The 27,290-nt window shown below is 40.5% G+C and overlaps 1 protein-coding gene across 1 annotated transcript in view; it reads left to right on the top strand.

Annotated features, from left to right (window-relative positions):
- Positions 1–27,290, top strand: part of KANSL1L (KAT8 regulatory NSL complex subunit 1-like) — a 57,797-nt gene that overhangs the window by 19,942 nt on the left and 10,565 nt on the right. Inside the window, exons 3-9 of the mRNA XM_009864370.1 lie at positions 14–211; positions 2,940–3,061; positions 7,837–8,032; positions 19,176–19,338; positions 23,338–23,448; positions 23,874–24,011; positions 26,897–27,021. Of these exons, the coding sequence (XP_009862672.1) occupies positions 14–211; positions 2,940–3,061; positions 7,837–8,032; positions 19,176–19,338; positions 23,338–23,448; positions 23,874–24,011; positions 26,897–27,021 (1,053 nt within the window). The remainder of the gene's footprint in view (positions 1–13; positions 212–2,939; positions 3,062–7,836; positions 8,033–19,175; positions 19,339–23,337; positions 23,449–23,873; positions 24,012–26,896; positions 27,022–27,290) is intronic.

Raw genomic sequence — 27,290 nt, 5'->3', positions numbered from 1 at the left:
TGCTGTTGTCTAGGGGATGGTGATCTTAGAAGAATTCCCATTTCCAAAAGACATTTTGAAGAAGCAAATACAATTGACAGACCAAGAAGCTTTATTAAACGCCACAGGGAATTCGCAAGCTGCCATTGAGAGACAGGATTCTTTGCCGGAGCATGACTTTGAAATGTCACCCAGCAGTCCTACCCTGCTTTTACGAAACATAGAAAAACAGGTAAAGTAAAATAAGAATTGAACGGTCGATGGGGCCAAATGATTTACCTGAGAAATAGGGCAGGTTCCATGGTGATGACTTCCAGAAAGGAAGATATTTTGCAGTCCCAAGAGTGGGTGCTGGTGAATTGAAGGGCTTGAATAACGACATTGTATGCCAGGTTTAAAAATTAACCTTTTATTTCTGACGTGTCCATGTTACCGCTTTGTTTCAAGCAAAGCGGCCACATAACAGCTCAGAGCTATCTGCAGACCTGCCTCCGTAGTGAGGTTCAATGTAGAGTTGCCACAGGTTGTGTCAGGAATTTCTTACATGAGATGAAAGAGCACAGCTGAAGGTGGAGGTATGTTGCACTTGAAACAACAAAAAAACCCCCCAAACAACAACCCCCCTACAGAATATAATTGTGGGTCTGCCTTTTCAAGCATCACAGGACTCCAGTTTGGAGCTGAGGAATTCCAGGTACTTAACAGGCACAGCGTAGGCATAGCTGTTGAGTGGGGTTTCGGTTCGTGGTGTTCAAAACAGTCCTTTCCAAGGTTAATTCCAGGAAATAACGATATGGACTCCAGCAGGGTTTTCTTTTGCTAGAAAGTACAGAAAGAATGTGATAGGATCACATTGCTGAAGGAGATACAGGAAATTTGTTTTCGGAATAAATTTATGTGGTTAGCGTAAAGCAAACCTGACAGAGCCAGTCTGGTGCCTTTATATGTTGCTCCGCTGCTGGACATAAATTCTTGGTCATATACATGTTTTTTAAATGGAGCGAAAATAGCTTTAGGTTCTAATCCCTATTCCTGAATCTCTGTGCCAATTTTTCATATTTGATAGTCATACTTTCCTGTTCTTAAAACACTCCCCCTGTTTGATAGATCTTATCCACAGCAGACAGGCACGAGGAAGCAATGAAACAGGAAATTTACATGCGCGGTGTTGGCAGTTGTACAAGGTAAACCAAAGAGCATCTTTAGAATGTGGTGAATGTCCCCTCTTTAAGTGATTACTTGAAGATCTAAATGTGCTTTTCAGTAAGACGTTTGTCAATTAAAGTAGTGGTAGTGTGTTCCCTGGTCCCTAAGTAGCTACAGAGGTCCAAGAACTTTAATGATTTGAGAAATGCCTTGGAAGTGAAGATGTTCTTCATTTAACGCATCTCACAGATTACGTCAAATTTCTTCCTTTTGCCCTACAAAAAGCTTTGAGGTTTGATTTGCTTTTTGACTATCAGTTCTGTAGCTCAACCTTTACCTCTGAAAGTTTCAGTTTCTTGTTCAGTGTCAGGAGTAGTGGTGCTGTAGGAGTGAAGTACACTCCTATGTTCAAGTATTTCTTGGTTAAAAATAAATAATGTTACTTGTGAACAAAAAAAAAGTCATAAAGAATACAAAGTGATCGACCTTGGCAATTTTTATTAATACTGTTTTCAAGCCTTTTTTTGTGGCTATGCAACATTTTAAAAACATACATGTTTTTCCTTGTGTTTTGGAAATCTGCCATTGTTTTGGTGCTTTTATATTCAGTAGAGACTTTTCTCCTTACAGATTGAATTCTGTTGAGATTTTTAAATCAATCTGCTAAATACTTTACTGACATCCTGTTTGTTTTGTCCAGACCTTTTGTATTGACTTGCTATTTCTGTGTTTTAATATCCATCCCTGAATATTTTATTCTGACACGAAATTTTTGCTCGACTGCATCATTTAGGAGCAAAGACATGAGTTGTAATAAAATGGAAAATAGTTCTTCTGCCTCTTTCTGCATAAATAGTAGTGCCTGAAAATGTAAAAAACCCTTAACCTTTAGCAATTCTTGTTTTAAACAGTCTTAGTTCTGAACAAAAACCCTACAAAATAATGTAAAAGTTTCAAAAAAGTATGCCATTTCAGATACATTTAATTTCTGTTTAGTGTGGCACACACAGTTTCCTCTAAGAAAGCTATGTTTATTGTTAGAATAGCCTTTCAGGTTTGACATTTAAAACAAAAAAATCATTGTGAAATGTTATCTGGAGTCAGTCCACAATTCATTGCTTTACAAGGAGTAATTCTTAGTCTTAGCAAATTAGCTGCATTTGTTTTGGGGCAGTTCTGAAAGTCCGGGTTTTGGTGGGGTGGGAGCTTCTTGTAGCTATTTTTGAGGATACCACAAGATTTTAGCCATTCCATCTGTAGTTAAAATAGTCCTCCTGTAGTTACGCTTCCTTTTATAAAAACACCTTTGTCAAACGGCACAGAGCAATGAAGAGGATTCTTTTAACAAGAAAAATACTTGGAGTGAACAAAATGTGCAATGAGTAGACAGCAGATGGTTTTGTTTTTTTTTTTGTTGAATGGCCAGTCAGCAGCTCTGGGCTGCAGCTGTTGTAACATCAGCTGTAAAGTGTCCTGGTTTCTTTTGCCTTTTTAAAAACCTTCGAATAAATTACTAAGATCACTAATGTGTTTTAGGTACTAACTCAAACGTATAAACAATGACCTTGGAGGGTTTTCAAGGTTGTGTTAGTTTTCTGTTGGATTGTGTTGGTGTTTCTTGTATAACTGTACGCAATAATTGTGAAAGAAAAAACATGCCACACTTGATTATTCACAAGAAGAAACTAAATATGATTATTCCATGATGTGTGCAACTGGAATCCTAAGTAGGAAAACAACAAAACCCCAGGACATTTGAGCTGTTGAGTCTGGATAAAAGTCTGACTACCTTTTATTTTTATTCTTTTTTTCAGAGTGCGCAACTGAGTGAAATCATCAGCAGCCTAATTGCTCCACTCAGTCTGTCCCCAGCTTCCTCATCTCGTTCATCCAAGACCTGTAGGCACAGACAGCTGGTCAATGGAATCTCCCTCAGGTTAGTGACTGTGTCGGAGCAATTTTTTTTGAGAATGGCTTATGGTAAAGTTATGGAGATGGAACTGATGACAGTAGTTAATCAAGAAAAGAGATCTGCTTTCTGCAAGCTTCAAGAGAAGTCAAGTCTTGCTTGTAAGGTTCAAAGTGGTAGGATTTTGTTTTGTTGATAAAGACATTAAAATATGCAGTCACTGTAAGTGCATTTAAGTACTGGGAAGGTGAATATACCTGCAAAGTAGTGAAAGAGTACAGTAAGTAACAAGCTACCCTTCATTATTTTAGATTTAATGCATTCTGTCATCATGAGTGCGACTTTATTTCTGAAAAAGTGGTGAACTAGACTTCGCTAGATTGATATATGGGCAATGTCACCTGTTCCTCAGCATGATGTTTCGAGTGGCAGTTTCATTAATTTTAAGCACATCAATCTTAAATGCAAGGTCAAATTTATCTTTGCCAACTACTTTTTCAGGAATTTGGGGATAATATTTTTCAACTTGTTGTCTTTTGTTCTGGATGGGTATACCTTCCAGCATGGCTGTACAACTTGAAATAAATATTATAGAACAATATTTCTCAGTACTACTCCGTACTTAGTAGTTCCAGCTTTTATTCCAAGATTTTAAAATACAGTACAGGCTGTAATCAGTATTAGTCTCGAAACAGATTTAAAGTAAATCACTACAGTCCTGTCTGGCAAAAGAATAAATATGTAGGATATTTCTTCTGAGGTACTGGGTATGTGGTTTTTGAGGATGGAGGGGTTATTCATGGGTCCTACTTAAGATTGGGTAGATGAAGAAAGTGTTCCGCGCTGGAGCTGGGGGGTTTATAGCAGTGTCTGCAGCAGAGCATAATTCCTTGGCTCCTGGCTCCAAGATGAGCTGGCCACGCCGTCTGTTTCGGCAACTTTGCCGCAGAAGCTGTAGGCCTCCCACAAAGAGATTATAATGAGCAGCTTGGATGGGCAGCTTCTTTAACTGCCGTCTGTTCCAAGGCGATTGTGTGACCGTGCCCTAAATTTGAGGATGAAGAGGTCCTGTCACGTAGCATTCATGCTCCTGACATATCAGTTGTTTACAGGTAATGTAGGGGAAAATCAGAAGATTCCTCTGAGTTGTGGAATAAAAATAGCTCTGAAATAGGAGTTGCCAATAGAGGAGGGAAGTGGAGAGTCAGCTTAGGCTGCTAGAAGGCCGTGTCTTGAATCTATCACTTTTTCACAGAACAGATGAGGAAAGATTCTTGCTTTTAAAAATGTTTTTAGGAGTATTTGAAGTTGAATTCATTATGGAGGACTCTAATGACTTCAATCCACTTTTGTTGTGATTTATTGGGCACTGTCCAAAATCAGTTGTCTTTTCATTTTAGGAGCAATGTAGTTCTTTGCTCATGGACTGTTCTCCCTAAAGCTAGTTGTTTTCTACTCACGACGTATAAAAGTGTTCCTGTGTGACCTGCTCTAGGTGGTCCTGCTTTGACAGGGGGCTTGGACTGGATGATCGTTTGAGATCCCTTCCAACCCCTAACAGTCTGTGATTGTGCGAAAAGCACAAAGAAGAATGGAAGGAGTTTGAAGAGTTCCTCAGCGCTGTAGGTCTAAACTGGAGTTGGTGAATTAGGTGCTGGAAGAGAATCTGAGAGATTCGAGAGCTTTCTAGATGTTATCTTAAAAATCAATTAAATAGTTAATTGTCTTGTGGAAGTGTTTTGAAATCCACAAATAAATACTGATCATTACAAATGGTAATTAAGCACAATATAGAGTGGTTACTGTGAGAATCCTGCTGGAAAATTCACAGCCTACTTCTGAGGCTTTTTGAGCGTGTTTCAGTTCTTTGTGGTATTTTGTTGTTGTAGTAGTTTTGTGTGCAGTTAATTGAGACGGTTACATACTGCAGTACATTTCTTGGCCGCTTCTCTCTTTCTAGAGTTTGACTGTATTAAGTACTTGAGAAAGTAGAAATCAAAATGAAATGTAAAGATTTTTTTTTGTTTGTTTCTGAAGTGGAAGAGAAGATTGTAGTGATTTTCACTTAAGTAGATTCTTGAAATGAGTTGCAGGCTCTTGATGTGAAAGGGAGAGTAGTCCATGTTTAAAGTAGGTCTAAGCATGAGATGCTTTGAAGTTGATAATCATGGGGTTGCAGTATGGTTGGTTACTTGGGCTATTCCCAGTGGAACTGGTGGTGCATGGACAGTTCCTGGTTGATTAAATGTGGGTAACCTTGAATTGCCATTTGTAAACATCTGATTTCATTGGTGGCTTCCTTTTCCTATGTTGCTTTTATTTGCTCAATTGAATCTAGATGCCAAGATTAGCCAGACACATTGTCTGAAGGTAAATATTCATAGAAGCAGTTCCCTAAGCTGGTGATAACCACTTTCTTATGAGGGGAGAGGAATGAAAACATCTAATCACTTCAGTACAAACGCTACCTGTCTGATGGCTTGCTGTGCATGTGTGTATCTGTGAGTAAGATCTCTGCTCTTTAGCCAGGCAACAGAACAGGAAAGGCCAAGCTGTGAGCTTTGAAAGGAGTGTATCAGCAAATTTATGACTTTTATACCTGGCAATGGCTCATTTCACTCCTCTGTAGAATCACATTTTGAAAATCACCCAGACTAAGATCAGAATAAATGGGTAGCTCAAACCTTGCCTGGGATGCCTATTTAGACAAGCGGCAGGAAAACTGTCCCACTGTGTACGAGAGCCCCAAGCCACCACGGAGCTGAGATCTGTGATTCATCTGAAAATGGAGCTGTGCATTACTGCAAGGCACGGGAGAGTAAATAAAGCAGCTGGCAGAGACTGAAGAGAGATTAGCTGGGCAGACCACCAGAACAAAGGCAGGAATCACAGAAGTTGAGGAGCCAGACTGAGATTTTTGTTCTAATTTACCTGTCCAAGTTGTTTTTCATGTAAGAGGAAGGTATGTGGAAGTCTAGGAGTTGGAAAACTGCAGAGAAAATGTTTTGGAGAATTCAGAGAAAGTATTTTAAGAAATATTTTGCATGGACTTTAAACATTGTATGTCTTTCCAAAGCCTTAAAAACATGACGCTATCTTGAAGAATGTCATGCTTCAGTATTTGGGGCTTTTTCTTGGCACTTACAAGTATGTTCCTTTAAATACTTTTTACCATTCTTCTTTTAATTAGCACTTTTTTTTCCATTGTGTCTGTATTGCTTACTGAGATTGCTCTGAAGTGCCAGAAGGACGGCTCAAATTCAAGCCCGTAGAGCCTTGTTACCACACCAGCACAACATGCTATGGTGTTTAATCACACTTTCATAACAAGCGCTTTTATTTAATAAAAATGTACTGTTAGAAGAATACTTCTTGTCAAAAAGGATTGATAAATGACCTTGGAATAAATTCATTTTCATGTTTTATTGTGTGTTAAAACTTTACTAATAAAGCTGTGACTTGCCAGATAAAGTTCATCAGAGAAAATAATCATTTATGCGGATAGATGACCTGTTATGAATGAAGGGCAAAATATATTGTATACTTGCACTTCTCAGACAGTTTAGAGTTGCAGTCAAGGTCTTCAGTATTGTAAAAATAAACGCACGCTTGAATGCTTTTTGCAGCAAGCCTTGAGCTTTGCAGGCAGATGTTGCTACAGCAACAAAATAAAATCAGGATACCTCTAAAATCGAAGTGCATTCTTCCCATTGAGTCATTCCCACCCAGATGGGAGGGTGTTTTCAATTCTTACCTTGCAGTGTTCCCTGTTATGGTCAGCAGACAGGCTGTAGATTGGCAAGTGATCCAGGGTTGTTACACATACATGTATGGGGTTTTCTGCTGCTCTTGGGGCCGCGCTGTTGCGTAGCTTTGGTGCTTGCATACAGTATCACTAAGGATGTGAGTACAGCAAGTGCGCGTGTAGGTGGGGTTGTGGAGGGATGATGCTGTAACACCGAGGGAGATTTGAAACGGATAGACTTTGGGAAATGCGGGTAAGAGTGAGATTTAATGTTAAAACAGATCTTCCCTTGTGTTCCTGTAGACCCTGTCACGCTGTGACTGGAGCTGAGCTTACATTTTTCCAAATCATCTGGATCTAAACAGCATCTGGGTCTTAAAATCGACAAACAAGCTAGGCTTTCCCTCCTCCTCCTCCTTGAGAGCAGTTTCCCCCAGGCTGGGCTTGGGCTCACTTGCAGAGCTCTGTTGGCACATCCCTGGAAGTGAGGTTCAGTAGCCTTGTGTTGGTTAAACTAAGTGTGTAGAGTTCCTTATTGTGATACAGGTGCTTACTGGTGAGTTGGAACCAGAATGCTGAATGGATACTGATCTGTAAAACTACTTAAGTTTCAGTTCTAGAGCAAAACTAGAAATGTATTAGGGCAGTACTCTGTGTCTCCTTTATGTTAGCATGACTGCTGACTTTAGTGGGAATGGAATGGAATGGAATTGTAATGTGAAACTCATGGGTGTTAGAAATGTTGAAAGGAGAGGTTTTGAATTTGGAAAAACCCAAAACCAATAAGGGCTTAACTTCATGTTGACGTTAGTTTATGTGAGCAGAAAGGTGAACAGGAAAGATAAACTTCCTTTTGTGACCTAACATAGAGTCAATCAACAAGCAAACAAAGCACATACATGGTTTTGTGAAACAGTGTACTAAAATATTCTAGTGTTTATAAAATTCTCTTAGAATGAGACAGTTAATGCTAATCAGTGTATGAAATCTTGTCCTGTGCATGTGGAGCGTATTTAACTTTTCGTATTTCCTCTCCCTGTAAATCATGCAATTGCAGAGCTTCAGACAACAGGGAGGTATCCTCTTCGAGCAGTTGGTTGCTTGATCATCAGCACATCAAGAAAAGAAGAAGAGACAGGACGAGACTGAGATCTCTCTCGGTGGCTCATGTGAGCACATCTGCCCGAACAAGGGCACTTCATAGTTTTCAGAAGAGGAAACTCTACAGAATGCACGGTTACTGGAATCGGCAGGTAGGCCCTCGCCTCTCTCTTCAGGAGACAAAACCAGAGTCCAGCTGCTGGAGCCTGCATGTGTCTTGTCTGGTATGTCCGAAGGACAGTGCCTGCTGTGCTGTTTATTTGTTGCATTCAGGGAGCATGTAGTATATGTGGCGGGAGTACTAGATGTGCCAGCAGGAGCTCAGAGTTAATGAGTTCAACGTAAAAATTAAGGATCTCTCAGAATCCTGCTAATCAGATCGGTGTGTTGCATGGCTATTTCTAAAGCCTTTGTGCAGTCTAAGGGAGAACTCCAGAGCTTCCTTGGAAGGCTTGACTGCTGAGGAAACAGTGTAAATCAGGTGCCTGCTTGTTTTGGGAATATTTGTTTTAGCTATAAGAAAGTTTACACAGCTGGTGGCACATTGTTTTCTAGGAAATTAAATTGCAATATCTTAATCTTGTTTCCGTTTTTGCTGTTCCTGATTAGTTATATTGCCTGTTTCATGATACTTTATGTATGCTTTCAAACTCTTAAAATTTTCCATCTTACAAAGGAATTAATATTTTAAAATGGGGAAAAAAATACATTGTCTGTTGTGCAAGGCAAGATGTATCTGTTCACGTCTGATATTAATAGCATATTGCTGGTAAGAATGTGTAATGAGTTTAGCTGTGGTGCTTAAAGCAACAGTCTAATTTGGGAGCTGAGATGGTATGAACTCATTTTTTAGAGCAGTGTTAATCTCAAGCGGTTTACATTTCTTGATTTTAGTTTGCCTTTTAAAAGTATGTTATATTGAGAGAAATCTCCCATGTCTCCTCGGCTGAGTGTCTAGGATTTGCTAAGTGTACTAATGGTCAGGGGAGAAATTTCCCCTGCAAGGATGTTTCATGTGAGTGTGCTGATTCAGCAACCTCTGCAAAATTGCAGAAGTGTCCTAGTTTTAGCAAAATATTTTATGGAAAAAACGTCTAGTTTCTTATTGGCTTGACTTCCCAGCTTCCTAGTAGTGGGGTTTAAAGACTTGGCAGCCTGCCTGGAGGGTTTGGTGGTGGGGGTTGGGGTGGAGGGTTAGAGATCGGGAGTTCTACCTCCTAGACGTTTAGGCTTTTCATCATTAACCAAGAAGAGTGTTGCTGACTTGGACGTCCCTGGTTTCCCAGTCCAATCCGTGTCCTCTTAAAGAGATTGCCTTTGATACATAAGTGCTTCTTGCAGTTGTGGAGATCTCTCCTCAGCAAGACTCCAGGACTTTCCCTTCCTTCTACTTAAACAAGAGGATTTCCACTCCAGATGCAACTTGTAAACAGCAGACTCTTCTGGAAGCCTGCATCCTGCAGGCTCGAGCATCTCGTATTTCTGCAAGCACTGCCTGTGTTTTGAAAACAGGGCCAGAGTTAGTGCAGTTCAGAGAATAACAGAAGAAACTTGTGAACAGAAACTTCATTCCTGCAGCCCAGCAGCAGGATTTCAGGGCAGAGTTTACGTTTTTGTTGTCAAGCAGCCATAGAGCTGGACTGCTTTGCATGCTTAAAAGTTTACCTTGACTTGTAAGCTAAAAAGATAAATTCCTAGTTTACCTTTGATTGTAGACTGCAATCAAAAAGTGCATTTTTAAGTTCCTGGTTAAGGCTTCGAATACTGGAGCTAGTGCAGCTTTGTGTCTGCTCCATGTCCTGGCATTTATAGTGCTGGGTTACCATATACTAACCCAACTTCAGTGTCTCTGTGCCAAAAATGCAGAAACGTCCCAAAGACAGTGTGGTAAAAACCCCTGTAGGAAATGGTCTTTATGCTTCCTTCAGCTCTTGGCTTCAAAACCTGTGTTTAGACTCTACTTTCTAAGATCCTCTCCACGGGTAATTGAACTGAGAGGCAATGTGGAGAACTGCATCATGGGCTGCAGACAGATTCTGCTCGTGTCTGTAGAGAAAATAAGGGGTGGTGGCAGCAATCAAGCTGTCAGCTTAAGACTTCATGCAAGTGCCAAACTCAATTAAAGTTTTCAAAATTAAGGTAAAGCAGTGAACAAAGCCTCTTACGCAGTGTTGGTTAAAAACAGTATCAGGGAAGAAGTAAGTGATAAAATTCGACTGGACATTTGCAGCACGTTCTGACAATCAGACCTAAATGGGTATCGAGTCTTTGAATTAAGAGCCATCATCAGTGTATTGTTTCATTCCAGAAATCTTATTCTAACAGGCCCTGTCTTTTTCTTAGTCCTGCACTTGCTACACTTGGTTACCCAGCTGTTGATGAGATTGCTTAGCTTGTAATGGAAGAGCACTGGCTATCAGCCCAGGCTGACTGCTAGATTAGGCAGATGTCTAAGGGTAAGGATGCAGAATGGGGAATGGCCTCTGGGATTGGTGCCTAGTTTTCTTTGAAAATGCATTTGTGTTCCCAATAGTAAACTAGCAAATTTCCTCTGGCCTTCCCCAGAAAAAAAGCGCTACTTCTTAACAGCATAGAAGATAGTTGAATTTTTAATGTACTGTTAGTGTGCCGTCTCTAGCAAGTGCTTCTCTCATATTTCTTCACTTTTTACATACTTACGTAGCCTCTAGCACCATGATCTGAGCACCCTCATTTCTTTAACGTCACTAGCCTGAGAGCTAGCTGGAGCTAGGGAAGACTTGCTGCCATCTCCCTGCAGCAGATGTGAAATGGACAGAGACCAGCTTGGCAAAGTCTGAGGAGAAGGTTGAGTCTTCTGAACATCGCAGCTTCTGCACCAGCTTCTTTACGGTGCCTGGCTCAAACAGCTGGCGAGTGAGCACCCGACAGTGTTGATGGGTGATGGTGCTCTGCAGAGTAACCTGGACAAGATGCTGACTAAAGAATTCTGACCAGAGAATCGCAGCAAAATGTGGAATTCCCATGTGTAGGAGATTAAGAAGTACAGGGAGACCTTTGAGGAATTCGGTATTTGGGGGATGACTGGTTGTGCATTTTGTACACTGAATGGCATTCAGAGTGTTGTCCTTCACATGTCTTCAGATTCATCTGAGAAGCTCTCCCCTCCCCCCTCAACATCCACGTTAGGAAAAGCAAAGTATGAAACCATGAACTGCTATCCCATCTGTCAGTTCGTAAGGTCACTGGGAAGACAGCCACATTTTTTCTCTTATCTACTGCCATGCCATATACATTTACAATGCTGTCAAAAGTTTCAGTATTTAGTGACCTAGTAGCCTCCCACTGCCTGCTGAGAGATGCCCTGTGTTGTCCTCTGCTTTGCCGTATTTCTTTTAAAAGAGGACTATACCTTCCCTTGCTCTGGTATTTAAATAATACTTTCATGGAGTAATATCTGAAACAAAACATAGAACTCTGTGAAACTTTGGAAGACCTGCCAGATCTACAAGATAGTTAGACTGCAGCGGAGATAAATAAAACAGGATGCAGGGTGTTTGGTTTATCTGTCATCATCCAGTACATTCAGGAACTTGAAACATCCTTTGGGGCCAAATCCTCGTCCCCTAATTCAGAATGACTAAGTACCACAGATGATCTGTGAGTCATCTTTTGGCCGTGGAATCAGTTTTGTATCTTTCTTCTTTCATTATCTAGATAGCCCGGTAAGAGCTTAGGCCATTTCTTGATGGTGAGTCAGTGCACAAGCCACTGAAATCCACATGCATCATAAACCCTGGGATTGCAATCTGTGCTTCAGTCCAGAGGATGTGATTTTAGTGATGCGTTTCTTAAGCATCACTTGCATGCAGATAGCACAAAGGAGTGAACTGCAGGCATGGTCTTGTAGGAGGACACATGCCTTGTTACAGCTAGCAAGGCAGACAACCTCTGGGTCATTGTCCCCTCCTATAAATTGCCTGTAATGTACCTTTAACACTAAGAAAGAAGGGCAAGAGTATCAAAACATTAAAACCAGAAAGTCTGGCAGTAGCAGATCAGTGTCAGGCCTTTAAGACAGGAGCACACATTGAATCATTTCCCAGTCCGTGTTGCTTCCCTCCCACCCAGGTTCTCCAAAGTCTAATGCCTGGGTGCTTGTGCAAATGCTTTTCCTATAGTGAGTACCTATAGTATCTCTTTTTGCCTAAACTTGAAGGAACTGAATTACCTGTGAGATATCAAAAGTTCTACTGAGTTTGTTTAAAAGCAGACAAGTGGTGTTACTGGTCAAGGAACTCTTGAGAGGTCTTTGCTTAGCTTACATACCCTGATGTTTAATTTTCCAGTATTTTAGCTCTGTGGCTGGATGCAGGTGGCTTTTTTTAGTAACAGGAAATTTGTTTTGACAGTGCATTTTGTTAGTTCTCATTTAACATCCTAACTAATGATGCGATTTCCGCTTTTTTTTTCAAGCTGTGCTTCACCAAGAGATGTCACTGAGGCTAGGTAGTGTTCTAATGTATGAAAAGTTTTTACAGTTATAAATAATGGCAAGAGGCAACAGAGCAGTGAGATCTGAGTACTATCAATTTTGGTTCCATACATTTCTTTGCAGCGTGGCAGAGCACAGGTGGTTTTCTTTAAATCTCACATTCTCATTGTATTTGTATCTCCACCTGCTGGAGGAAAAGTTGGCTGTGTGGGCTGAGGCAAACGGAGGAAACAGCAATTCAGATTTGCAAAGGTGTCAGCACCCTGAAAGTTGAAAATTGAGGGGCAAAAGCTTACATTTTAGATATGCCAAGCAAACAGTTGCCAGCTCTTGCAGTTGAGTATTGCCACATTTTTTCTCTTCAGTCTCAAATGGGAGTTAAGTGAGAGCAGAAGAATATCTACTTTTGTTTAGTGGTTAAAAAAAAAAAAAAGTAAGTGGTTCTCCAGAAGGCTCTGAAACAGACAGGAAAAAAAATATTTAAATTCCAGGGTTTGAGTTTCTTACTTTAATCTAGTTCTCATGACAGTTTTGTGATTTTTGCGTCCTGTTGCGTTCCCAGTGCATGTGCTTAGGGCCAATGATACTTTTTGTAGATGCCACTTGATAAATACATTTGGGTCTTTCACCAAGTCTTGTTAACGTTAATTTTTTAGGGAAGAATACATATACATACTTTTATATTTGCATTATATCCAGCATGCAGAGCCTCTGTTTTACTTGCTAAGTGTTTGCTATCTGCAGTGGTTTATAGCTAACAACAGAAGGGGAGAATACGAGACAGGGAGAAAGGTTTCTGTACAGACAAGGTGCTTAATCGTAATACTGCATTTAGTGTGGAAGCTGTACCCTGTTTTCTGCCAGGTGCCATATTTGTCTGAGGACAAATATTTTAGCACCTGCTTCCTAGAATACAAACCATATTATCCCATGTTGTGGTTTATTTGTGGTTAAGGGAGGTACAGGTGAATTCTTTGTGGCTGTTACCAATTCCTGCTTTCTCTAGCTGCCTCGATCTGTAAATTTAAAGAAACAGCTCTGTCTGCAGCAGTAACTATCATGCATATGATTCAGTGACCAGCGATAAGTTTCACCTTCAAGCGTTCATTTCCCTTTGGTTGCACTGAAAGGAGTCTACTCCTTGTCAGCTCCCTCCTGGGTATCCCTAGATATCAGCTCTGCCACCTGCCTCTATATCATTTCCTGGCATTGCTGACTTCTAGAAAGCCATGAATACAGAGCATGTTGTGTTGCCAAGTCTCCTGCAAGCTGGTTTAAGAAGAGGATGCGTCTTGCTTCAATGAAAATGATGGAGTACCTCTGTGGATGTGGCAGAGCCCTAGTCTGAGGAGGAGAATCCTTTGGTTATGGTTTGCCAAGTTTGTAAATGAAAATGATAGTTGATAAAATTACTATTTTAACACTGAAAGTTAAACAAAGAAGGTCTTCTGTTAGTTAAAAATCAACAGAACCTGAAAGGGGTGGTGGGGAGGAAGTATTCCTACACTTTGAGCTATTCTGAATTTGTGACAAGACTGTTGTCTTCTGGGGAGGAAGGAAGAGAGAACATCTTTAGCTTTGTGATGCTCTGCTATTGCCAGTGGAATTAAGTCCGTCCTTTGTGGGCTTTATGGCAAGCCAGTGAGACAGCAAATTCTTTTTTTTTTTTTTTTTCCAGAACGAAAAACCTAAAGTGTGCTTATCACAGTCCTGCACCTTTAGCGTCTTAGAACATGTCTGTGGTGTTCTACTGATCATGTCTACTCTTAATTTCTACATGGCATTTTTGAAAAGATATCCCTGTGGATTAACATGCCTTTCCCTCTTCCTTCTTTCCTTCTTTCAGTTTAACTGGTCAAAGATTAAGCACTAACTTTGATTTTTCAGTTGATTTTCTAGTTGAACAAAAGCTCTTTGTTTCAGGATGTTGAGGGCAGCCTACACTTCTCAGGTGAAAGTCCATCTCCTACTGGCTTATAACAGAATTAAATAAAATAAACGCCGTGTATACTTAAATGAGGTGAGTGGTCTCCGAGAATGATAGAAGCTGCCATTCCTTGTAAGACACTGACCAAAAATGTGAATTTGAGATAAGCTGGATGCTGAGTAAGTTGTGTTAGTGTTTTGTGGAAGTCTCAGTTCTGTTCCTGGAAAAACTGGTCTCTGCCACAGGATCTAGCACTTTACCCTTATCAACAGCTTTAGACAGGCCATAGGTAGACAAATTTGTTTCCATCTGAGGGCAGCTTGCTTTGCTGTACCCAACCTGCTTATAGATTGCCAGCATGGGAAAGGTCTGTCTGTCTGACATAGCTAGAAACTTCATCTGGAAGGGAAAGTCTAGGAACAGTCTAGTGTGTATTGTCAGCTCCATCCATTCTGCACCTTCCCGTGTGGGGATATCTTAGGGGCTTTGGCCGCCTTTTCCCCCTCTACCTGTTGATAAGAGAGAAAGTCTTTGTGGCTTTCAGATGAATCTTTCGCTGTCCATGTGTTGTGTGTTTCCCGAAAGCACTCTGCAGTGAAGTCCCGCTTAGGCAACCCCTGGTGTTTAGCTTGTGAAATAAGACATCACATTTAAACATATTTTCTGCCAGAGGGACATAGCTCTGCTCAGAGCAGGTCGCTGTGTGCAGAAGAGGGAGGCGGTGGAGCAGTGGGCTGGCATTCAGTGCAGATGCTGAAGCACAGAAGCAAGCGGGTCGCGCAGGGTTCTGTTGGTTTTAGCTGTACATAGTGCTTCTGGAGGACTAAAAGTTAGCCATGTGTTTGGTGTTCAAAGAGAAGCCATCAACCATCCACACAGTGATTCTCTTGGATCCCGTAATTAAATCTCTACAGTGTAGTTGTCTCCTCATTTACTGAAGAGCAGCCGATGTGATGATGTTGAGTCATAGGCTGGACTTGATGATCTCGGAGGTCTTTTCCAGCCTCAGCAGTTCTGTGATTCTGTGAACAGTTTTTAATATTGTCGGGGATATCTCTTCTTTGATATTGCCAAAAAGTTCTGTGTATGGGTGTAGGGAGAATAAATCCTTTTTCCTTGCCTATTTCACTTTATAAGAGTAATCAGAAGCAGACGTGACAGGTATTCAGCAGAGTGTGTTTGAGCTAACTTAATTAACTTACTGGATTCATACATGTTGGGGTAATTGAACCGTGTCTCTCTGTGCTGTTACACTTAGGCATGTTTCCAAAAATGGTAGGAATTTCGGTGATCACTAGCTGAGACTATGAAACGAGTATTCACTTCAGAATTTTTAACTGAGAGCACAAACCATTTTTCTTTTCAATTATGGCATGCTTCATGGACTCAGGCTTTTTTCTCTGCAGAAGGATGATTGGCTCATAGTGTTCAGTGTTCTGTCCCTTCTAGAACAGAGACATGAGCCAGTCGTGCTTTGTCTAATTAATCAGTTTATCACAAATAAGTGCAGGAATTGTTTTGAATATCAAAATAAATTGCTCACTTATTTTCTGTGACCCAGTAAAAACAATACTAAGGGAAAACAAAATCCAAGATTAAAATACATAATACACCAGAAAATTAGATTATTTTGGTGACACCATTCTGCATGAAGTTTAAAACAAAGCTGCTATTTTAGTTGAAGATTCAAAGATTGCTCACTTCTCATTTAATCTCAAATCCAGTGTATTTTTCTTAATAGAATCAATTTAATAGAAAGTTATTCTTCATATCTACTTGAGCTCAGGAAGCATGAGGTTTTGTATTTCAGTGCTGAAAAAAATGTTTCAGGAGATATATGAGGCATAGTATAGCAGGGGGGAAACTGATAAGAGTTTAGTAATCTCTCTTGCTTTCTGAAGGGTTGGCATTGTGTAGGGGTCTGTCTTCCAAAAGCTGTATGCCATGGTTTTCCTGAGAGCACTTGTCATTACTGTTGCTGAATAGATGTACTTCTGGAGTTGTTTTCAGTTGCTTTTGGTGGGTTTTTTTTGCTGTTGTGTTGCAAAATCAGTAATTTAACTGCTATAAAAGCCAGTTGGACTGTAGACTGTGTTCTATACTGAATTGGAAGGGAGAGAGTTTAGATTTTCCAATAAACAATTCTTTGATTTTTTTTCAACAAGATTGAAGCACTTTCTTTGACTGAGCAACATGCTTTCATTCCAGAATGAAGAGCTTCAGAGATTTTTTTCATCAAGTCTTGTTTAAATCGACACTACTGACAAACATCATGATTTCACTAATTCAGCATTTTCCAGTGGAAAACTACTCAATCAGAAATTTAAACCAGATCCAGTAGTTGGGAGCACAGACATTGCCAGATTCTTTGGCTTTTTTTCTAGTAGCTTCACAGGCATTAAAACAAAAATTACTCTTGCTTCTGTATAAATCCTTATTTTCCTTTGAATTACCAACTGACTTAATGAAAGATTTAATTATTTAGATGTTGATGTCAGAGCATCCAAGGAAATAACAAACAATTTAAGGATATAAGGTTTTGTAACTCCCACCGCAGGCAAGATGAGGAAAAGAATTCTACATTTACAACCATTGGTAAATTAATTTTAATACTGTTTTGAAATAAATTGAGACTATGGAGGTTATTTGACCCTGTATGCCTGGTTTTGAGCTAGGCATAGCTTTAGGCTATAGTCTAAATATGTTTGAGATTAAAATGAATTAAGGCAAGGAAAAGTGAGCCAGGACTAAAGGACTAGGTGTCAGTATGTGTTGGTCTTATCTATATATTTTTCTTGGTAATTTTACTGATTAGTATTTGGGGATTTCCTTCTAAAGAAGGAGAGATTTATCATTTACTGGGTTCATTTCTGTAAAAAAAAACAAACCCAAAAAAACAAGTAGAAGGGGTGCAGTGTACACTTAAGTAGTGGAAATTCAGTGAACTAGTTCATTTCTAAAAAACAAATATCGAGAGGAAATATGCTTTTGTGCGTTTTTGAAAGGCAAGCTCTTATTGCATCGAAGGTAGAGCAACTACCTAAAAGCTGTTCAAGCTTTAGTTTAATGGTCCGTAAAATAGGAAACATTAAATTTGCTTTAGCATTTATCCCTCTAGTATTTCCAAACACAGGTGCCAGTTCTGCCAGCACTTTGTGGATGTTTGAAGTTCAGCAGATGAAGAGTCCCATATGTCTGTCACAGCAAAATAACAGAACATTGATTTGAAGGAGTCCTGGGCTAGAAAATAATTCTTTCTAAATTAAGTTGGAAGTACTCATGCATACACCTGCGTATAAAGATCAAGGTGGATTTAGTGCTGTAAATGTTTTCCTGTGGAAAAAAATTAAGAGAAATAGAACAGCCCCTCCCACCACCACAGGATCTCCTCTGCCGCAGCATCATAACATGCTTACTTGATTTTAATAGTTTCTGCAGTACAATACCAGCACAGGGAAATTGTCGATTGAAAACAAGAGGATAGATGGAAAAGGCAACTTTTTGTCTCAGTTAGTGTGGGTTGTGAACACTGATGTGCCTGACAGAAGGACTGATTTCAGTAAGTGGAGAGATGTTTTGTGTGATGGGTATAATCAGTGCTTGACTAACGGATGAGTGGCACTGCTAGAATTGCGCGCAGAATATCTCAGGCTGGAGAAGGCAGCTGAACGGGTTTCTTGGATTCGGAAAGCAGAAGTGCTGAAAATACAAGTAGTTGCCTCTGATGCAGCTGCTAGATGTTTTCCTTTCATTCCATCAAAAGTCATAAGAAAATCACGACAACCGCTGTCTTACAGTTTTTCACACTGAAATCCTTTTCCAGCAGATGATAAATGTGGCTGTTTGCACAGTGTTAGGCTGAGACCCTTGAAGTACCCCAGTGCCCCCTTCCCTCCCTTCCATGTGTAGCATCTGCAGCTTTTGGCAAAGCATCAAACACCTACGGAGGCCTTTAAAATTGTCCGTACCTTTGGGGTTACTGCTGCTAGTATCCACTGAGGCTGAAAGTAGAGTGAGCAACACTACTTCCTGCAGTGCTTTTGCAGTCTGTTCTGAAGCACAGGCTGCTCTTGACTGCTGCCCTGTAGTAGCACATCGAATTCTTCCCTTCTCTCTTTCAGAGCTCAGTATATTGAAGCACTCTGCTGCTTATTCCTGCCCATTTTCACCCTGCCTTTTTGCCTTAGTGTCCTGCTACCTCGAATCTACCAGTCCTGTGCAGTCCAGCCTTGTAAATAAACAGCTAAATTAGTCTCTTTGCAGCTCTCCTCTTTCTAGTAATTCCGCTTAGTACCAATTAATAAATCCTGAATACATTCCTCTCCATATTTATTGCTGTGAGTCTCCTTTTGTGTTGCTTATCTGATACTTAAGTTATAACAAGGTGAGGACTTTGCCCTCTTGCTTTGTATAAGTACATGGTGTTCTCAAAATGTTTAATATCATGTCTTGCATTAAAATGCATGAGCTCCAACTGTCTAGAGATGTCAGTGCTAAGAATCTTACCAAGGGGATCAATGGAGGAGACCCCTGTATTGAGTCTTATGTTAGTTTTGTTTATGCATCTGTATTGTGCCTATTGTGCTGGAATGGAATTTTAAGGGATGTTTGTTTGTCTTGGGATATATCAAAATAATGACTGGAAACAGTTATGTTTTCTCTGGAAACTTTGACAGCTGTTTCCTGGCCCTAACTGAAGGGGGTTTTTATATTCCTTGTGTTGTGCACTAGAGTCCATGGTAAGTGGAGGTAAGTCCAGCTGAAGTTTGTAGGAATATTTTTCCCCGTTCCCACGTTAAAGTCTATCACTCCCTGACATTATTTTTCCTTCAGGTCTAATTTCAAGGAGGTGAGTAACAGAGAAATTGACTTCTGTTTCTGTGTATCCTTGCAGACTTCACCATCTAGAGATGCCTTCTTTCCATATAAAACTCAGTTACCATACGTGGTGCCAGCCTCCACTTTGAGCAGTAGTGAATACAACACAGAATCTAAAATACTAGATTATGTGCGAGAGCTGGACTCTTCCTTCCATCCAGTCTTATCATTCCCTTCAGGTAAGTAATGCCATGACTGTAACAGAGGGTCTTTGTGCTTGTGAGAGTTGTACAGTTTATGACCTAATTTTTGAGTGACTTTTAGAGCTTCTCTTACAGAAAACCTCACACAGGCGAAATATAAGACTTTAGACTTAATGAAAACCGAAGAACTTAACTTCATTCTGATACTTTAAAAACAGACCTCCTAGGTTTCCCATACCGGTGATGTGATTATAACCAAGAAAGACCTGAGGCAAAAGGTGTTTTTAGCGCGTTTCATGGTGTGACTGAGTCACTGTTAGTCTTTTGATTGGTGCTTTTGCCAGCACACAGCCATACCTCGGGTCTGTTGTTTTCTAGGCAACTTTGAGTTCAGGCCCTTTGGACTTGGTCCAGAAAGCTAAAGCTAAATTTAGGTTTTCTGATTGGTGTCAGCTTTTCTGATGATCTTTGAAGTTTATGGTTTATGTCGTCTGATTCTTTAATCTTTTTGAACAGTAATACAGATGATGATGTTTGTGACTCAGCCCTGAAACTAGTGCAGGTGCAACCTGACAGCACTTGGAGCTTCAAAATAGCATATTAAAAGCTGTTATCAGCAGAAGAGATTCATATTACTGGAATTTTTTGTTTTAGGAAAAAACTCTTTCCAAGTAGTTGCTGACCAGTACAGGAATTCTGCTGTTCTGGGGGGCTTCTCTGCCACAAAAAAATCTTGCACGTGAGGCTGGGACTTCTATGGAACTATTTGAGTCTTTAATCAAACCCACTGTCTTTCCAGAATGACAACGTAAATGCCGCAGCCTGGTATTAGAAAGTCAGGGATTAAAGTAAGTCTTAGGTTTGGAGAACTTGTCATTGGCCAGTAGAGAAGACCCAAGTGTAGACATGGAATCCTGAGAAGGTCTCAATTTTTGCAAGTCTATGAGGGTTTAAATCCCATGTTTCGGGTAAAGGGGAGATTATTTTGAGGAACAGACAGGGGAAGCAGAATGCACCAAGAGTGCAACAGCAAGCATCCCAGTCAGTAGGTCTCTGTTGTGGAGAGAACACCTCTTAAACCTTTCTTCTTTACACACATTCTCCATCACTTACCCTGTGACCCCAGCTGAACAAGAGCCAGGGGCATTATAAATCTGTTCAAGGATACTCATGTAAGGCTATGTCCCTTGCATCTATTCTTACTTTACTCTTACAGGAGACCTGAAAGTTTAACAAGAATATTGACATTTTCTTTTTTTTGAAAAAAGATGAATCATCATGAGAAAAACTGAAAGGCTTTGGATTGAATTGTGGCTACTGTTGGTCACTTTGCCAGGATGAAGAAAAATGTAATTTAGCTTTGTTCCAATACCAAGAACATCTTCTGACGAATATTTATTCTCTTTTCAAGGAGCCTTAGCCTTGCTAATAATAGATGAGACAGGAAAAAATTCCTAAACATTCTGGCTGGTCTAGTTAAGCTGTCCCTGCCTACTGCAGGGGGATGGACTAGATGACCTTTAGAGGTCCCTTCCAACCCAACACATTCTGTGATTCTATTCTATGATTCTATCTCCTGCTCCGATGCAGTCCTTGTTTTTAGAGGGAGGCTAGATTCATGCTCTGAATGTGTTCCTTGTCTCTACCTCCTCATGAAGACCACTCGCCTGTTTTTCTTTCATATGAAAGAATTACTGTGTGTAAGTGCATACATGGTCAGGTAGCTTGATTAATTTTCGTGTATTCTTTACGGCTTCCCTACTTAGCCCTTCCAGAGGGATAACTTCTCTTAAAATAGTGCTTGTGGTGTGCCCACATCTTTTATTACTCTTTCTGGGGGGGGAAAAAAAAAAAAAGTTTGTCAGCAGAGTAAAAGAAAAGGGAGTTGTTTTAATTTCCTCTGTGCGTTACAAAAAATATTATTGGTATTTGTTCCATGTTTAAACTCTGGAAGTTTGATTTTTCAATGTGTAAAGAGGGATTCAAGTTGAAGATTCAGATGTTGTTCTCCCTTGTACCTTGTTTTTTTACTTTCAGAGTACTTACTCTCTTGTTTATTGCTTTCAGAGGAGAATTGTAATTTGCAGACAACCTAGTAAATAGAGCGTAGTGGCACTGTCTCACTAGTATCCTCACTTTTGGAAGCATAGTTGTCCTTACAGTTCTAAGTCTTGCCTTCAGATCACCAAAGTATGTCAGTGGTTGCAGCATCCTTTGAACATAAAAGCACCTCTTTAAACTTGCACCCCGAAAACTGGAACATTGTAGTTTGTATCTTAAGAAATTTAGAGTTCTGGTATTTCTGCATCTAGCCTATGGATAAACTGGAACAAACACTCCTTCTCTTTTGATTAAGATGCAGAATCTCCTCTGCTGCAGCAGAGAAAATGTCTGAGATATCCAGGTTGTTTTGCAAAAAAGAAAAAACAAACAGAAACTGCAGGAGAAATGTTTTGTTTATTTCTTTACTTAAACGTTGTGACTAATAAACCATTCAGACCTTCTTTATGTTTTGCTCAGAGGTGGAATAGGAAACACAGCAAAAACCTTGGGGTCTTGTGACAAAATACCTAGTTAGATCCCTGTCAAACTGAGATGAATTGTTCTTTCTGGTTACCAAAATATGTTGAAAGTTTTTCTTCCTGACAAGTTCTGAAGGCACACAAGGCTGAGGTCATATGCAAATAAAAGTAGTTTAATGCCCACCCTTTGGGCCTGCCCTTGGTCCTCTTCTCATTCTGAACATAATAGTTGTCAAGCCTGCTTCTCACATCGACATTATTTCCTTCTACTTAATTTCTCTTCTTTCTTGTAATTTTATTTCTGGAAAGACGTTTCAGATAGAGACCTATTTTTCTCAAGCCTTCCTGCTGTACAAGAGCAGGGAAATTCCTTACCACTTGAGATGTTTTGCAGACTAAACTCTGGGTTAGAGCTCCCTCAGGAAATGAATTACATTGCCCTGCTGTAGCCTTTGCCAGAGAGAGAAAGAAGGAATGTACCTTGAAATTACCTCTAGGCTTCCAGCAGTAACAATATAAAAAGCATAATTACTTGTACCCAAAAGGATGGACCAAAGCCTTTTCAGTTTAGAGGAAAAGGGCACCGCATGCTTTTCCCCATGCTGGATTTTGTGCAGGAATTAGGCAAGAGGGGAGGACTCCAGCCCTACTCTCAACTTCACACCCTCCAGAGCTTGATTTTGTGAAGAATAATTCTGGTGTAATTGCAGGTACAGACAGAGTTTCTTCTGGAGTACTACAACCCTGCTCTCTCTTACTTTGAACACCAAAAAAAATCTTAATTGTGAGTGCCTGCTCTGGTTTTTCTTCAGGAGCATTCCTTCGGTTTGAGTCCTACCTGGATCTCAGTTGTGTTGTCAGCCCTTAGCAGCTCTTAGTGCTGGGGAGCTTGGGACTGCTTAAGCACGCTGCCTTGCTCAGCACATATGGCACTGAAGCTTCACAGCTAAAAATGGATTGGTTTTTACCGTGGCAAAAATCTTCCTTCCCATTAATAAAAAGACAGGTACCTGGAGTTCTTACCTCCAGGCAGTTACTGGAGATTCTCATGCACTGCGTAGATAACTGCTAGGAAAGACTACAGGTCTTTGCCTGTAGTGGAAGGTAGTACTTGGACCATATCTATCTTGCTGCAAATTACCTTGCCTCAAATTTTCTTTAACACTCATGCAAAAATCACTTCCTAGGAATTTCTGGCTGGGCGTTTCTGGGATGTTGTCATCGAGTTTTCCTTTGATCTCACCAGTTTGAGGACATATTTTCCTATACTGCCTTCACCTTGCCCATGTGAAGACATTCATACAAGTGGTCGGTCCTTGCAGGAGTTACTGAGCCCTGCTGTTCTTTGTGAGTTGAAGGACTCAAGGCAGCAGTATTGCTCATGGATTATATCACATAGTGTTGTAAATTGATCCCTAGAGCTTTAGTGATGGTATGTAATTCATTGGCTCATAGGTTGCCATCTTTCTGATACAGACGCCACTCCATTTGGATTATTATTCTTTTTTGTTAGATATTCCTCTTCACATATACTTTGAAACATTATTAAGGAAGGATGACATCAAGGGAGAACCTGTTGATACCTCATCTTTGGGAGCGGAGTTTAAAGTATCTCCAGACAACGGTATGTAAAGCAAAATTTTTTACTATTTACAAGATCGTTTTTCATTCATTTGCTAGTACTTCCTGCCCTGCAGAGAGTCAATTTATAAACTGAGCACAAAGCAGGTTATCAGAGACGGTTATTGGCTAAGACTTTAAGTGGAAGTGGAATCTCTTCCCAGACCACAGTGTCAGGTTCTCCTTAGTTGCACTGAAACAATCCCATCCGAGCCGTAGGAGGGCACTAACACCAGTGGGATGAGTTTGAACCGTGGGTTTTCTCCAGATACAGGTGCCTGACCGCACTATTGTTTACTATTTGAATTCCTATCAGAACCCTGGGTGGTTTTTTTTTTCTATTACAAATAGTTCAGCAGTTGAGATTGCTTGTAAATTGCACCAATGGAAAGTAAGTTTTCAAGTTGATACATGCTTTTTCTGTTGTAGACTGTAATCAACATAATGTTTCAGTCAAACAATGGGGCAGTGGCTGTTTATCTAATTCCAAATCTCAGTCAGAGTCAGGAACATCTGACCAGCTGTCAGAAGGAAGAAAGAAAAGACATCTAAGTGAGACAGCAGTAGGTAAGAGAAAAATGGCATTGCTTAAGATGACACTATTTCTTTTAAAATATGTACTGTACAAATGGATTTATTATTATTGGGCTTTGAGAATTAATTTTGTCTCCAAAAAGGATACTGTTAGGAAACTTCATAGGAGTGAAGAAACTGACTTATGACACCATGAAAATAATTTGCTATTCTAAAGCACAGTAATCCTTCTCTTTCTTGTTGAGTATATGTTACAAACGGAGACAAGCTTCTGTATTTTATTTTTGGAATACTCTTCAAAGGAAACTGCTCAGCAGTCCAAGAGTATTTTTCTAATACTGGGTGTCATTTTTTTATACGAAGCGTTGTTTTTTTTTATAGTAATCAGTGCAGCAGGCTGAATTTCAGAGTTTGCTGTCAAGTCATGTGCCCAACCAGACATTTACTATTCTTGGCATCTTTGGTCAGCTATGTTTCATTTGTTGTGTACTGTCATTTGTGATTCTGGTTTCCTCCCAGACTGTTAAGAGGACTTGTGGGTAGCCAGTGCTTATAATTAATGTTTTCACCCTTGTTGTGTTTATATTTTAAGCCCTTGAATCTCTGCATCGGCACTTGATAAATTAATAGAAAGTGCTCTGAAAGTTCTGTAGAATAATGTGATGTTACGGACAAAGAATTCAGTGTACCATTTTAAAGATAAATAGCATCTTACCTCTCCAGGCTATTAGAAGGTAAAACCTAACAGATTCTGTTACAGATTCATTTACGTGAACTTTTGGAGAACTTTTGGCAAAATTCCTCGCAAGACATTTGAAGAAAATAAATTGCCGAGTAAGAGGACAAACTATATTAGTTTAAAATTTCCCATAAGACAGAATTAAAAGATATAAATGATCAGGTAACGTTGTGGAAAAGTACACTTTTGATGCGTATCCAGGTAAAACTGCTGGTATAAACTTGCAGTGAAGGTGAGATATAGGAATTACTGCAGAGATGATTTATCCAAAAATTTTAATCTAGCTTTTTTAAAAAGTGCAAAGCACCACAAACCACAACAACCCCAAACCAAAAAGAGATTAGAGAGTTACGGGAGAGGGGTAAAAGATGGTTCTGGACACACTGAAAACATTATTGGATTTTGAAGAGGGTTTTTTTTCTTTTCACCTTTGCCTACGTGCATCGCAGTCCTCCCCATGTGCTGGACAGCCTTCTCTTACGCTCTGTGCCCGTCTGGGCAGGGGGTGCATTGCCCTGTCCCCCTCACGTCCCGTCATCCCTTTTCCCACTCGCCCGCTCCTCTCGCCCGTCACTGCTGCCCAAAAGGCTCCCCTCGCCCGTCACTGCTCCCCAAAAGGCAGGTGCTGACACAGCATTTCTTGCAGCCGCGTCGTTTCCCTAAGTGCGCCGACACGCACGCTGACATCAACAACTGGAGTTACTTGGGAGCACTAGTAAGAGAAAACTTCTGGCTCCAAACCTTTTGATGGTACAGCTAGTCTTCTGCCAATAGTGTTGAGTTCTTTTGAGTTAATGGAACAAAAGACACAGTCTTTTACCACAAGGATCATAGTTACCCATTGCCAGAAAACTGCCATGTGGTGTATTTGTGAGTAGCAGCAGCGGTTCTAGCTTATTAGTGCTGTGGGTGTAGTACTACATATTTATTCCTAATTTGGGCTTTGTCTAGGAGAAATTATCCATGGGGAAGGTCAGCCTGATGAACAAGGCCAAAAATAAAAGCTGTGTGCCAGGGAGTTACAGAGCTGTCTGGGAGATGAGAGTTCATGTCCTTGACCCAGCATGTGCAATAGTCTAGTCTTTTAGGATCAGTTTACTGAAATACACTGATTCTTTTTGTTAGTTGGTATATTAAATCTGAGCTCTTTTTTCTTACTGGAAATTGAGGTAGAAGGAGAGGAGAATACAGGTGGTTACATCTTCATAGTCCTGTGAGGAGAAACTGAGGGAGCTGGGGGTGTCTAGCCTGGAGAAGAGGAGACTCAGGGGGGACCTTATCACTCTCTACAACTGCTTGAAGGGAGGGTGTAGTCAGGTGAGGGTCAGGCTCTTCTCCCAGACATCCAGTGACAGGACGAGAGGGCACGGCCTGAAACTGCATCAGGGCAGGTTTAGGTTGGATCTCAGGAAACACTTCCTCACGCAGAGGGTGCTCAGGCACTGGGATGCACTGCCCAGGGAAGTGGTGGAGTCACCGTCCCTGGAGGTGTTTAAGGAGAGGCTGGATGTGGCACTTAGTGCTGTGGTCTGGCCGTTTTGATGCTGCTGAGTCACAGGCTGGACTTGATGAACTCAGAGGTCTTTTCCAGCCTCAACAATTCTGTGATTCTGAATCCCCCTAAATGCTGCTTACACTGGGACAGAATATGAGTAAACAAGAATTGCCATTCGTCTGGAGCAGTGGACCACTACTAGAAGAAACTGCAAGTGGAGATCTAGAAACTAATTTTGTTTGTTACACTTGCTGCCAGTTTTGGTTTATCATTTATCAAGGAAGAAACGGTCAGCGAGGGCTCAGCGAACTAGTGCATCAGTGAGATGCGCCCCAGCAAGGGAAGCACCCTTAGGGAACACTGGGGAGTGTTCCTCTAAGTCTGCTTGCATTTGCTCTGCGGGAAGTCTGTGGCTGCTCCTTATAAGTAGGATTTGCCCCCATGAAGCTGGTTCCATGAGAAGAAATCCTTTGTAGCAGGAGAGGGATAAGGTTTGTGGGGCAACAATGACAGGATGAGTAGCAAGTGTTTATTCAAACGGCTTTTTATAGTATTTGGTAAATTGGAAGTGGTTAGCTGTGGGCTTCTACAAATGGCTTTACTATTACTGTATGGAAAAATATCTCTAGTCCAATAGACAACAGTAGTAGGCATTATTTTTTTGTTATTATTTTTTTGTGACAGGCGAACGTAACACTAGGTTTGAGACATTCTCCTTTCAACATGGAGAACCGGAACCCCATAGCAGTTTTGCTGCCGTGACCAATGTCAATGCGATGTCTAGGCCCACTCACAGCAATTCATCACAGGTAAACCAAAAATGTATCCCTGGCTTAACTAAAGTACCAACAGTGAGTTGTGCGAACTTACAGTTTTAAAGCGCGTGCCTTAGATATCTAAGTTAGTGTTAAATTACAGTACAGAGCACTTTTCCAGTGGGTTACATTAAGTAATTTATTCCAGATCGAGTATGTGGTGTTCCTAAAACAGATACTGCTTGTAAAAGAATTTTGCAGATCACAGAACTGGAGTGTAAGTTTAGTTTATTGGCATTGGGCCTTCTTTTTTTTTCCTCCAA

Source organism: Apaloderma vittatum, unplaced genomic scaffold (genome assembly GCF_000703405.1).
Source record: "Apaloderma vittatum isolate BGI_N311 unplaced genomic scaffold, ASM70340v1 scaffold44660, whole genome shotgun sequence".
NCBI classification, from domain to species: domain Eukaryota; kingdom Metazoa; phylum Chordata; class Aves; order Trogoniformes; family Trogonidae; genus Apaloderma; species Apaloderma vittatum.
Note: the sequence above shows the minus strand (reverse complement) of the source record. Positions and strands in the feature narration are given on the sequence as shown.